Source organism: Phaethon aethereus (genome assembly GCF_964289735.1).
Source record: "Phaethon aethereus genome assembly, chromosome: 5".
NCBI classification, from domain to species: domain Eukaryota; kingdom Metazoa; phylum Chordata; class Aves; order Phaethontiformes; family Phaethontidae; genus Phaethon; species Phaethon aethereus.
The window spans coordinates 60,024,369-60,036,729 of record NC_138579.1 but is presented as its reverse complement, the minus strand read 5'-3'; the positions used below and the strand labels follow the sequence as shown (position 1 = coordinate 60,036,729).

The window sequence follows — 12,361 nt, the reverse complement described above, 5'->3', positions numbered from 1 at the left end:
GTTGCATTTCTATGATGCATCCTTCATGCATCTTTCCATAAACTCTTTTTTCCAACTTGGATTTTTCTTTATATTTAAGTAGTTGATTTTCTTAACTGCTGTGGGCCTTAGCTTTGACTGTTAAATAACTGGAATTTTTCTGAGACTTCTGTGAGCCTTTCTGAGCCTTTCCTTTTCTAATGTTTTTGAAAACTTGAATACCAAATCAGTTGCGCTTAAACTAGAGGTAGATAGGAATTGTTTCTTTTTTCAAGAGTGTTTTCCCAACAGTGGCCTCTAAGATGAAAAAATCAGGAATAACTGTACTGAGCATAAATTGCCAAGTTTTGGGAGCAGGGGCCGTTGTACAAGAGGAAGTCAGAATCTACCTGACCAGTAGTCAGTCACAGCTGCTTCCAGCCAGCTTTGAAACTGGTGTAAACACCCCAGTGTGTGCCAAAACCTCAGCCAGCTAGAGAAGCTGGTGGAACTGCTGTTCACATGTATTTAAGTTAGAGCAATAGTCGCGAGAGGCAGGAGATATGGAAGGGGACATTGCTGGGGACACAGCTAGACACACTGCTGGAAGGAGGCACTCCATGCCAGAGGAAGCACACCACCCCGGGGATGCTGACCACCAGCGACCCGTGCCAGGTTAGGGACACTCCTGGAGGGACTGTAGCCAGTAGATCTGTGCTGGAGCAGAAGAAAATGAAAAAGAGTCAAGGAACAGCAGGATAAAACTGCTATGTTCATGACCTCAACCTCCTGCACTGCCCATCGCCTCACCACATGAATTGGAATGGATGGATGGATCAACAAGGAAAGCTGAGACTATGGAGTGGGAAGCAGAAGTGCTGGGCTGAAGTCGAGCCTGAGAAGGGAGAGGAAAGATGTGTTCCCAAATGTTTGTTTAATTGTTTATTGTTGTCTTTGTACCTCAATGTACCTTGGCCAAAACTTTATGTTAATTACCAATAAATTAAATTGAAGTACCAATTCCCTGAGTCAAGACCAGTTTTCTTGTGACAATAACCAGTAGTCTATGAAGCAGGCAATTAATAAACAAACCTTTGTCTAGCCCATATATACTATGCAGAATCTGCTAATTATCTTTGAGGACATTTTAAGCTGATTAGAGCAGGTGACGTTTCAGACCTCATGAATCAATAGCTAAATCTAGTAGGTAATGCTAAGGATGAATTTCTGAATCCATTGAGTATCTAGAGGGATTTAACACATATTATTATCATACTGATGGTAATCTAATCTTAGCTACAAGGAGAATATAATTCAATATGATGGTGTGCTCTATTAGATCTTAAAGTCACCTTGTAAAACTATTGGGAATGTTCTGAACCAGGCTCCAACTGGCTAGAGGTTATTGCTACTTCTCATTTTTTCTCTCGAAAGCCTTACTTCCCACTGCAGTAAGAGCAACCCAAACCAATGCATATTTGCATTTGTACATCTTTGTCTTATTTTTACATCTAGTAACTTACTAAGATATGTTACGCAATCAGATTCAAAACTATGGCTTCAATTAGACCACAGGAAAGCATCCAGTTCATCGCAATTTTGAAAGCATCTTCTACCTTCCTTCAGTACTCCAAGGGAAAAATTCGAAGCATGTTAGGAGTGTTGTACAGAAACTCTGCTTGCATTTGGTAGTAGGGAGGAGCAAAACAATTTGAAAGTAGAAAGATTTAAGGATCCATGCTAAAAATCTAGTTGATGGATTCACCTTGGCTTTACTTGAGACTTTAAGCGAAGAATAATGTGTGTGCAGAAAAGTGCAGAATGTTTTTTTTCTAAATAGTACTTGGAAAGTTTTATTCTATATAAAATGATTTCAAGGTATCTTCTCAGCATGTGAAACTTTAATTATTAGTTGTTTTGGAATGATCTGATGATCATCCCAGAGATGAACTGAAGTGCAAGTTCAGGTGGCATAAGAAGTTCATTCTGGCTTTTAGAGAATGTTCAGAGGAGCATTTCTTCCAGATAAATTCCTATTGAGGTTTATAATCCTTCCTGAAAGCAAAATGGAGTCACATGCAGTAAGGTAGCCAGCGTTAGTGGCCTTCCAAGGAAAGTAATCTAAAAAGACTGAGAACGTTTTGACATAAAGGAGTGAATATTACAAATTTTAGAAAAAAAAAAAAAGAGTACATCTCTTAATTCTGAATTAAAAGAAGTTCCTATGCTGTAATGTAGGGAGTTCATGTTTGTATATGCATTCCTGTACCATTCAGGATGACAGGATGCTACAGTTGAATATTTGTGGTGTTTCCGAAGGACTTCCTATCTATAGCACGGTGGCTTTAAAAACAGGAGGGGGTTAAAAAAAAAAAAAAAGACAGTTGCATCAGAGAAGTTATCAGAAATGAGCATTTTTTCTCTACACCTTTCTGTGTGGAAAATCACTGGTGACTTGTTCAAGGAAACCACCTAGAAATACTGGCAAGGAACTAGACTGTCCTGGATAAATCATGTGTATTTTTAATCTGTAGCCTTCTTTTTGAAGACCACTTGTTGACAAATGTTTGATTTATTTTTTAAATAACATAATTAATTAAATAATCCTTTATATTAGCTTTTAATTTACCACTGTTTGTAGAAAGAGCCTAGAATTTCCAGTAATCATCTGTCACTTTGAAAACATGTATGATGAGCATAGGCTGGATGCAGCGCAGCTTCATTTCATGTAGTGACTCCTTGTGTTACTACTGGAGAATACAAAGATTGTATTTATTATGCAACTTGCAAGACACATTTGAGGAGCTTGTTCTGCCTCTTGTGGTGAAACACTTCCTAATATTGGGTATATTCTGAAAATATTCTCAAATTTATGGTGATTTAAATTCCACCAGTTTAAGTAACTGAATTTTGTCTTTCAGCAGGCCCAACAGAAGGTTTGGGAAAAATAATACAAAGATTTCCTCAGAAGGACTGGGAAGACACTCCTTTTCCACAGGGAATTGAGTTGGTAAGTTTGTATTATGTTTTGTAATTTTTCAAATTTCTTTCACATACAGTTGGAAGGTACATCTGCCTTCATGCAATAATCTGTATTATCTAACCTGACTGGGAATGGATAGAAGTTACATGAGTAGAGGGGATGGATAACAGCTTTAAGAGTAACAATTTTGGCTAACAGAAGGTAATTTATTCTGGGCTGTACCACTAAGTAGATATTCCTAGAATACAGAAAAAGTTTGCTGCAAATTTAGAAACAGTGTCTTTAAATATTTATTTGTGTCAGTAAGTTTATTGTTGACTACATTTTTAGAAGCATCCTTCAGATGGCAGATAACTTCTCGTCACATTCAAATAAATACAAATGTGTTTTTGTATACTGTAGACTGAAAAAAAGAATTAAAAATGATATCCCAATAAACTGGCTTGATTAAAATAGTCAGTCTTTACCTGGTATTCTGTCCTTGACAGATGGCATAATTGGTGCTTACGAAAATGGTACACTGAACAAGGCTAGTGTCCAGCGATCTATTTTAAACACCCTTTCTGAGAATTCACGAAGTACCGCTTCTTTCCTTTCCTTGGTCTTATGAGATGCATAAGACGCATCGAAAAGGTGTGAGATGCAACGTTGTGAGATGCAACGAAAAGGTGTATCGTCCTTATCTGGGTCAGGGATTCATTCAACATCTGGCTCTAAAAATCCTACAGTGAAATTAAATACTGTGGTCATACTCTGCAAATTCGGTTTCTGAGAAGTCAGAGTGAAACTCCTACTGCCATGAACTTAGGAGCTCCTGAGGCAGGGTGAGCTAGAGGAGGAGATGGCCTGTAGGAAATGTTGCAATAGAAGTCTTTGTACTGTGGGACAAAATCAGCTGCAGAGAACAAAGACACTGACCACTGAATTTATTACACATTTGTATAGCAAACATAGCCAGCGTTTACCAGCATGGTACCTTTCAACCAGTGCGCAGCTCACTTGCTGAGTCATAACATGCCGTTGGCCCGGTGTTGTCCTCTCCAGTGAAAGAGGGAGGGGATCTTGGTGTTTACTGCTTGCTCTCTGGTGTAGCAGAGGTTCATGTTACTCACTGTGTGCTAGTGTACGCGACTGGCTGCTCGTTTTCTTCAACAGTGTGGTTTTCATTTCTTCATAGTCAAGCATAAGCCTTATGTTTTGGGGGGAAGTCATACATTAATTACTGGTGTAAGCATTATTGCTGATACATGTGATGGATGGTTACAGTGTTTGTGGTACGGTTGCATAACACTACATTTGGCAACGTAGTGCTGTGCTGGAACAATGGAAGCTCCTGCTTTCTCTGAAGTGTTTCTACGAGTGTTACAACATTATACCACTCTACATAGCAATTGCTGTTCGCTCTAGCTGGTGATTCTCTACTTAATACATGCCTAGCCAGCATGTGCTCAATGACTGCTGACCGAGTCCAGATAAGTGGCTTTTTTATATAGTGCACATAGTTGCAGTTCAATAGAATAACTTTTTGGTGCCAAGCCTTAGGGGTGTTTTCTTTTTTCAGCCACTCTCTTGGGGTTGAACTAGATGGTTTGAGCTTGCCTTAAACAACTGCAAGAGTTTCAGTCATACTAAGATTTATTTTGTCATACAAATCTTCCATACCTATTTCAAAGAAAGTAATATGTCTGACTTCCAGTGATGTTTTGAAATAAATGAACACAGCTTCTTCTAAAGCAGTAGAGGTTCTTAAGTGATATATCTGTACCCAGATGTTATTTCCCAATTAAGTTTAATTGTAGGATGTTCACACTACTTTCTAAAGGAAGATTTTTTTTTTCGTGATTGAACAAAACATAATTTTTCTTCAGTTGTCAAATGACTCATTAGGCAAAGCCATTAAGACTTTAAACTTTCCAAGTAAAATTAAATATGACTTAAAAGTTAAAGACATCTATTCAGCCAGTCGGCAAAATTAGTCAAATTTTGATTTGCTTTCCAAAAGTGGTAATAAAGTTTTAATTAATTAAGATTGAGGAGTTAGAGATATTGCAAAGATCAAGTACTAAAGTAAATCACTTATGAAAGTCAAATTTTGCCAGGACGTTTTTTTTTTCAAGGTTTTGGATGAGTGTAACATGAATCAACATTAATTCATGTAAGAAGAAAAGCTGTTACCATTTTCTGTTTGTCACCTTAAGGGCAGCTTTAATATCATTAAGAGGGTAGCAGGCAAACCTTCAGGGGAAATTAAAAAAAAGGAGAAAGAAGGTAAGAATAGAATAGTTGACATAAATATACATAAGAATGAAGGTAGACGTTTTTATGTATAGCCCTTAGTTCTATGAGTAATTTGAGTTAAAATCCTCTTAAGTGCACTTCCTCTCCTTTGAATGAAGGATCTTTATAGAATTATATGGTTTCTCTGAAATGGAAAAAAAAGCAATGGTTTGTATCTGAAAAACATGTTAAGCTCTCTTCAGTGTGTTTTCATGATGGAAAAAAAAAAAAGCCAAGGCATTTCATGCCTAGTGGTAGGATTGAAGAGAGATCAGATTTTTGAGTCTTGGCTTCTGTCAAAGTTAGTTCTTCTGCCATGAATCATGGAGGTCTTCAACAGATTATTGGTGAAGATTTTGCCTCTCCCCGCCCTCCCGCTCTCTTGTAAAGTGAATGATTTGCCTGTGAATTGGGAAATTTGGATTTTTTTTTAAGTTTTTTTTTTTTACAAATAATATAGGTCAAATCAGATAATCTGTCTTGGCAACTAATGCGTGATATGATCTAATAGTTGTTTCCTATTCACGTTGTTAGTGGCATTTTATGAAGGAAGGTGCGGGCAGGGAAATAGTGGAAAAGACCTATGCCCACCCCCAAGGTTTAATACTTTACGATGGAAAATACCTATTTGGACTCCTTGTGATCTTCATCGCTTGTAGAGATGCTATTAGTCCAAGCTCCAGCCAAAAGCTAGTAGTCAAAATCCTCTGAAATTTTTGTGGAGGGCAAAAATTTGTGAAATTTTTGTGTGGTCAGATTTCTGAGTTTTAAGCTAAGGCAATGTAGAGAGCAGAGTTGTGCAGGTAATTTTTAAATTAAATAATGAAAACACTGCAAAAAATATTTTCCATTTTGTTGAGCTCAGTTTTGAAAGGTGGGCTAACATGGGAAAAACTGTGCCTAATGGACCAGCCCTTGGCTGAGTGAAAAGGGATGATTTTGAGAACATCTTATATAGGAAAAATGATGATTTGATTTCAACTCTTACTTTTAGCCTTGACTGTATTTGTAGTTTTGTTAATGTGACACAAATATGTAGAGAATTGGGTTATTACAAAATGTAATTGCAGTTTGAACTTCAATGAAGTGTTGTATTTGGTGTATATATATTCTATATTAAAGGATTACGAGTTACATAAAATGTTTCTATTTTTATGTATGTAGCATGTTAGTTATGTTCTGGTCTTGTTTAACAAACATGTAAGTTATGGAATAAACACATTGTCCAAAATTCAACAACAATAGAAATTAAAAAAAAATCCAAATCCAAAAAAACCCAGAAAATGAAATTTTATTGAAGTGTTTTAATTTGTCTTGTTAAATAAACTGTGTGTCTTCTGGTTGTCAGTGGTAAGTGAGCAAAGCCATGAGTCTCTGTTGAGGGAAAGATACTGTCAGTCGGTCTTGGTCAGTGTATCTTCTTGTCAGTGTATCTTCTTGGACCTTCTACTTGTCTGCATCTCATCAAATTACCGAAAGAGATTTTTCTTAATCTTATACTCTTTGCATTTGTCATTTCTCTAATGGCTTCACAGATTTTAACTTTGTTCTGTTTATAACTGAACACAGAAACTTTGGCAATTGAGCCATCTGCAAATTGCTGTTAAACATACCTGAAGATTTTTGTAATGGATTATTGATCATTAGAGTAGCTAGTAAGTGCCCTAATATTTTTTTTAACATCCGTTGAATTGTGATATAATTGAGAATAAGGTATGATTGTTAATATTATATATCATACATATTGACTGTTACTTCAAAAGCAGTAAGATGCTCTTTGATTTGCTAGAACCTTTTGTGGGCTATTCAAGAGGAATACAGGAAACATTTTTCTATAATTTCAGCTTGGAATCTGAGGATCTTCAGCTTACTGACAAGTAGCAGTCCATCTGCAGTTTACTGACAAATGCAAGTCAAAATCAGTTTCCTTGTTTCATGAAAGTAAGCTGAATTTCAGGAATAAAGAGAGATTTATACTCATTCTTCAAGTTAATAAAGTATTTGGCTCAGAAAAGCATTTAGGTCATCGATTATCAAAAGAATGCAATGAGAACATACCAATTTGATGGTTGCCCCCCATGATATTTTAAATGGACATGTTTGGGTGTCCTCCATAGTCTGGCTGTTTCAGAGAAGTTATTTTAGCTTTACATAGATACAGCTTAAGTTTAAAAATAACCCTCTAAAATCAGCAGTTTAAAATTAGGATAATCAAACTTCTTGTTCTCACTTGTAGAAGGAATCCTTGAGAGAGAGTATGTTGGTTGAATGAGTTAGCTTTATATTTCTGCATATTTTTCTTATTTATAATACAGTTTTAATTCTTCTGTGTACCTTTCTAGACGTCATAATTAGTTACACATCAAAGGAGGAAGCTTTGGTATGTAATGTTACACTGTAAACTCATTTTTGTCCCAGGGCTAAATTAGCTAAACTAAGTGTCATCTGCATTACTCAGTGTTGGGAGGCTAATGTTAATTAGGCCAATGAAAGTCATACCTAGAAATAGATACGTTGTCTTAAGTTTAAAGTAGATACAATGTGTTTGTACAGTTTGTGAGTAGCCGGGAGGAAAATTTCCCACTATAACCAGTGGTGGTGGTAGTAGTAGTGTCATGAATTAGTAATTTTCATTTCAAGTATGTGCAAGTATAGAAATGAACATACATTTCTAGACAAGCTAATCATCTATCCAAATAATTACTTAAATTATAACATTTAATTGTAAATTGTAAAAACTGTTACTTAATACAATCCTTTGAAGACAGCTTACATGTGTTATAATACTAAGAGAAATGCTTCTGAAGAAAGGCTGTACATGTCCCTTTGAGATCTGGTAGGATGCCTGCTTCCTCCTAGAGGGGGAGGAGTCGGTATGGTTGGAATGAGCATATTACTGCTTTGTGTAGAGCCTTATCTTTGCTGTACATCTTAGTATTTCTGCACCTTTGAGCAGCTTCAGATATGAACTCTTAAATACATACGAAGTATATCTTTTATGAAATACTGGATTCAACTTTCAAATTCCAACTAACCTGAGGTATGGAAAAAAAAAAAAATCAAAAGAGAATAAGGAATGGTATTTATGTATTTTCAAAGTATACCTCTATTTTGACCCACTTAGTAGATCTCAGCGTTTTGACAAAAAACAACTTCCTAGTCGGTACAGATTTCCAGTTCATGATGACATACATAACTTACGAGTGACAGCTATACCTCTGAGATGTTAATATACACTGCTGTTGGAGCTTCGCAATTGGGTCAGGGAGAAGAAAGCTATCAAAATGCCCCCACCAAAACCCAATTAATTTGTCTTCAGAGTTGCGTTGAAAAACAGAATTTCTGTCAGTCAGTTGAAGGCATTTTAAGGTAAGCTAGATTTTGAAGTAGTGAATTCCTAAACTTCTGGAGATTCCCAGGGCAGAGTCTCTGAAAATCATTACACATGCTGTCAAAAGTAATACTTTTAAAATTCATGTGCTAGTCACTTAGTGTTGTTTTTGTTTTACCACTTTGTTGTAAGGCATCTTTTCTAGGAAAAAAATCTGATACTTGAACATTTTACTACTTATTTTAAATAAGACATAAGAGACAAACTGGGTTGCAGATTAGCCAGTTAAGGCCTGAAGTGATTAAAGTTTTAAGGGGGCTAATCTTTAAATGCTTCAGTCTTAGCTAGCTGATCTGTAAGCCAATTTTTCTGCAACATTAATGCTTTCAAGGACCTGAATAAAGGGATGTCTACAGCATCCATTTAACCTTCAGTGCACTTGGTCAGCTGCAGGGATTTTGGGTTTGTGAGGGTTTTTTCCCCCTTGTTCCTCTCAACCTTTTTTATACTTCTCAAGAATCATTACATATGTAATTTAATGAACAACTGCATGACGGAGCTCAGTGTAGCACTTATAAATGCATTATGTTCTTCTTTCATTCTCATTATGTTGCAGTACAGGTACTTTCAGCAGTTAGTAGAAAACAGATGACAGCAAAAATATGGCTAACTTTTTTATTGGAGTTATGTTATGGGCTCAGTTTATATTCCATTAACTTGTCTATATTAGCCTCCAGTGGAAATCTTAGAGTGCCATAAATGTAGTCAATTTTACATTAATGTCTCTGCTATACTGTAAAATAGTTATATTCTGGTTTTAGAATCCCACTGCTTTTACTAAGTGGATTTTAGCTCCTGGATTTTGTAGACTAGTGCAATAAAATATTTTGATATTGAAATCTAAGGACTTACAAGTAATCATTGTGTAGGAAAACTTGGACTTACTTGACTAAATACTGTGAAAAGGTGCAATCTATATGTTTTACACATTTGTTTTTTTTTCAATGGGGAAAAAATAAGAAAAATGGAACACTATATAGTCAACATCTTTAGTAACAATGGTAAAATACTGAAGTGATACCTGCTTGGAATTTCAACTCTGTAATCTTTCCATGGAGATTATTAAAAATAGTGTATTGAAGTGCAACCTTTTTTTATAACTATCAAGGTGTTTTAAGATACCTTTTCCTCCCTGCCTCCCGTACTGAAAGATCACAGAATCATTAAGGTTGGGAAAGACCTTTGAGATCATCAAGTCCAACCATCAACCCAACACCACCATGCCCCCTAAACCATGTCCTGAACTGCCACATCCACACGTTTTTTGAACACTACCAGTGATGGTGACTCCACCACCTCCCTGGGCAGCCTGGTCCAATGTTTGACCACTCTCTCAGTAAAGAAATTTCCTAATATCCAGTCTAATCCTTCCCTGGCACAACTTGAGGCCATTTCCTCTTGTTCTATCGCTAGTTACCTGGGAGAAGAGGCCAACATCCACCTCACCGCAACCCCGTTCCAGGTAGTTGTAGAGAGCGATAAGGTCTCCCCTCAGTCTCCTCTTCTCCAGACTGAACAACCCCAGTTCCCTCAGCCGCTCCTCATAAGACTTGTTCTCCAGACCCCTCACCAGCTTTGTTGCTCTTCTCTGGACATGCTTGTGCACCTCAACGTCCTTCTTGTAGGAGGGGCCCAAAACCGAACACAGTATTTGAGGTGCGGCCTCACCAGTGCCGAGTACAGGGGCACGATCACTTCCTTACTCCTCCTGGCCACACTATTTCTGATACAGGCCAGGACACTGTTGGCCTTCTTGGCCACCTGGTCACATTGCTGGCTCATGTTCAGCCGGCTGTCAACCAGCACCCCCAGGTCCTTTTCTGCCAGGCAGCTCTCCAGCCACTCCTCCCCAAGCCTGCAGCATTGCATGGGGTTGTTGTGACCAAAGTGCAGGACCTGGCACTTGGCCTTATTACAGTTGATCGTACAGTTGATCTTGGCCCATCGATCCAGCCTGCCCGGATCCCTCTGAGGAGCCCTCCTACCCTCCAGCAGATCGACACTCCCGCCCAAATTGGTGTCATCTGCAAACTGACTGAGGCAGCACTTGATCCCCTCATCCAGGTCAGCAATAAAGATATTAAGACCAGCCCCAGCAGTGAGCCCTGGGGAACACCACTTGTGACCGGCCGCCAACTGGATTTAACTCCGTTCACCGTGACTGTCTGGGCTTGGCTGTCCAGCCAGTTCTTTACCCAGCAAAGAGTATACCTGTCTAAGCCACAAGCCGCCAGTTTCTCCAGGAGAATGCTGTGGGAGACGTTGTCAAAGGCTTTACTAAAGTCCAGGTAGACAACGTCCACAGCCTTTCCCTCATCCACTAGGCGGGTCACCTGGTCATAGGAGGAGATCAGGTTGGTCAAGCAGGACCTGCCTTTCATGAACCCATGCTGGCTGGGCCTGATGCCTTGGTTGTCCTGCACATGCCCTGTGAGCGCCCTCAAGATGAACCTCTCCATAATCTTCCCTGATACCAAGGTCAGGCTGACAGGCCTGTAGTTCCCCAGATCCTCTTCCCGCCCCTTCTTGTAGATGGGCGTCACATTGGCAAGCCTCCAAGATATTTTAAGTTAAATTCTTTTCAAATCTTCTGGAGGAGAAACCATTTTTATCAACTTTTTTTAAGAAGCGCAGATGTTTTTAGAATCATAGAATGGTTTGGGTTGGTTTTCTTCAGTCTTGGTATCTGTCATCTCCCCACATAATGCTTGGCTGCATATGATGTTCTTTTTCACCTAAGCTTTGTGTGTGATTCAGTATCTGTATTACCTCTCCATAAGCTCTTCTTAAAATCTTCTTTAAAAATGAGAGGAAAGACTGCAACACGGACATTTCTGTAAGTCTCTTGCTTGTGGGGTTTTTGCGTTAACAGTCAAGCAGAGGAGATTGTGAGACCCACAGTTAAGTCACGTGGTGTTGTAACATTTACAAAACTCTTTGAGTATCTTGGGTATTTTCAGCTTCTAAGAAATAGAGTTGTCTGTAAGAAGTCTCCTGGAGACCCTGTTTTTCCTAAAGGTCCTGCAGTTTTGATTATTAAATGTTTTTTTTAATGTTCCTTGTCTAAAAACAAAGAAACAAAAAAAAAAAAAAAAGAAAAAAAAATACTAAAAAACAACTCCATATGTAATGATGGAGATAATGGAGGTACTTACTGAATGTAGTGATGCAAGTGTGATTATGCTTCATTTAAATAGTGTTACGATGATGGAAATGTATTAGTATCATCATTCTTACTATTTGAGTTCTCTCTCCTGCACATATTTGATAATGATCTGTAGTTCTTCCCCTCATCAGTACTGTCTGCATGCATCCAGCTGGTCTAGGATTGTGTTGTTCTTGCACAGATGTGGCATTTTTCTCTCCCCCGTGTTTCTGTGAGATTTGAAAGTCTGCAGGATTACAGAGCATTCTTTGTGCTCTTCAGTTTCACAGGGTACAAGACTAGAGTGTATAATACCGTTGGAATAAATGGTTTTGTGGTTAGTATGTTCAGTAAGAATTTTTTTCCCTATCAATTTATCCTATTATCTGTATGTACTCAGTATGAACACCTAAACAGTTGTGAAATTTTTTCATGCTTATTTAGAGGAACTAAGAAATGGTCTAGACTAAGGAGGGAGAGCAACATGAACCTCAAACACACGGTATGAAAATGGGCTATAACTCCAGAAACCAAAACTGAAGAGCAGAAATCCTATTATGTTTTAATTTTTGAGAGGAAAAGTGGTTGGCAAATTCTTATTTTTTAG

The 12,361-nt window shown here is 37.9% G+C and overlaps 1 protein-coding gene across 4 annotated transcripts in view; it reads left to right on the top strand.

Annotated features, from left to right (window-relative positions):
* The window catches only part of SBF2 (SET binding factor 2), a gene marked incomplete at both ends in the record, with an annotated part of 278,020 nt that overhangs the window by 46,144 nt on the left and 219,515 nt on the right, over positions 1-12,361 (top strand). For 3 of the 4 annotated variants that reach the window (XM_082000477.1, XM_082000476.1, XM_082000474.1), the window contains one exon: positions 2,883-2,968. In XM_082000477.1, the coding sequence (XP_081856603.1) occupies positions 2,883-2,968 (86 nt within the window). Of the gene's footprint in view, positions 1-2,879; positions 2,969-12,361 lie in introns of all 4 variants that reach the window. The other variant, XM_082000475.1, reaches the window with a different exon arrangement.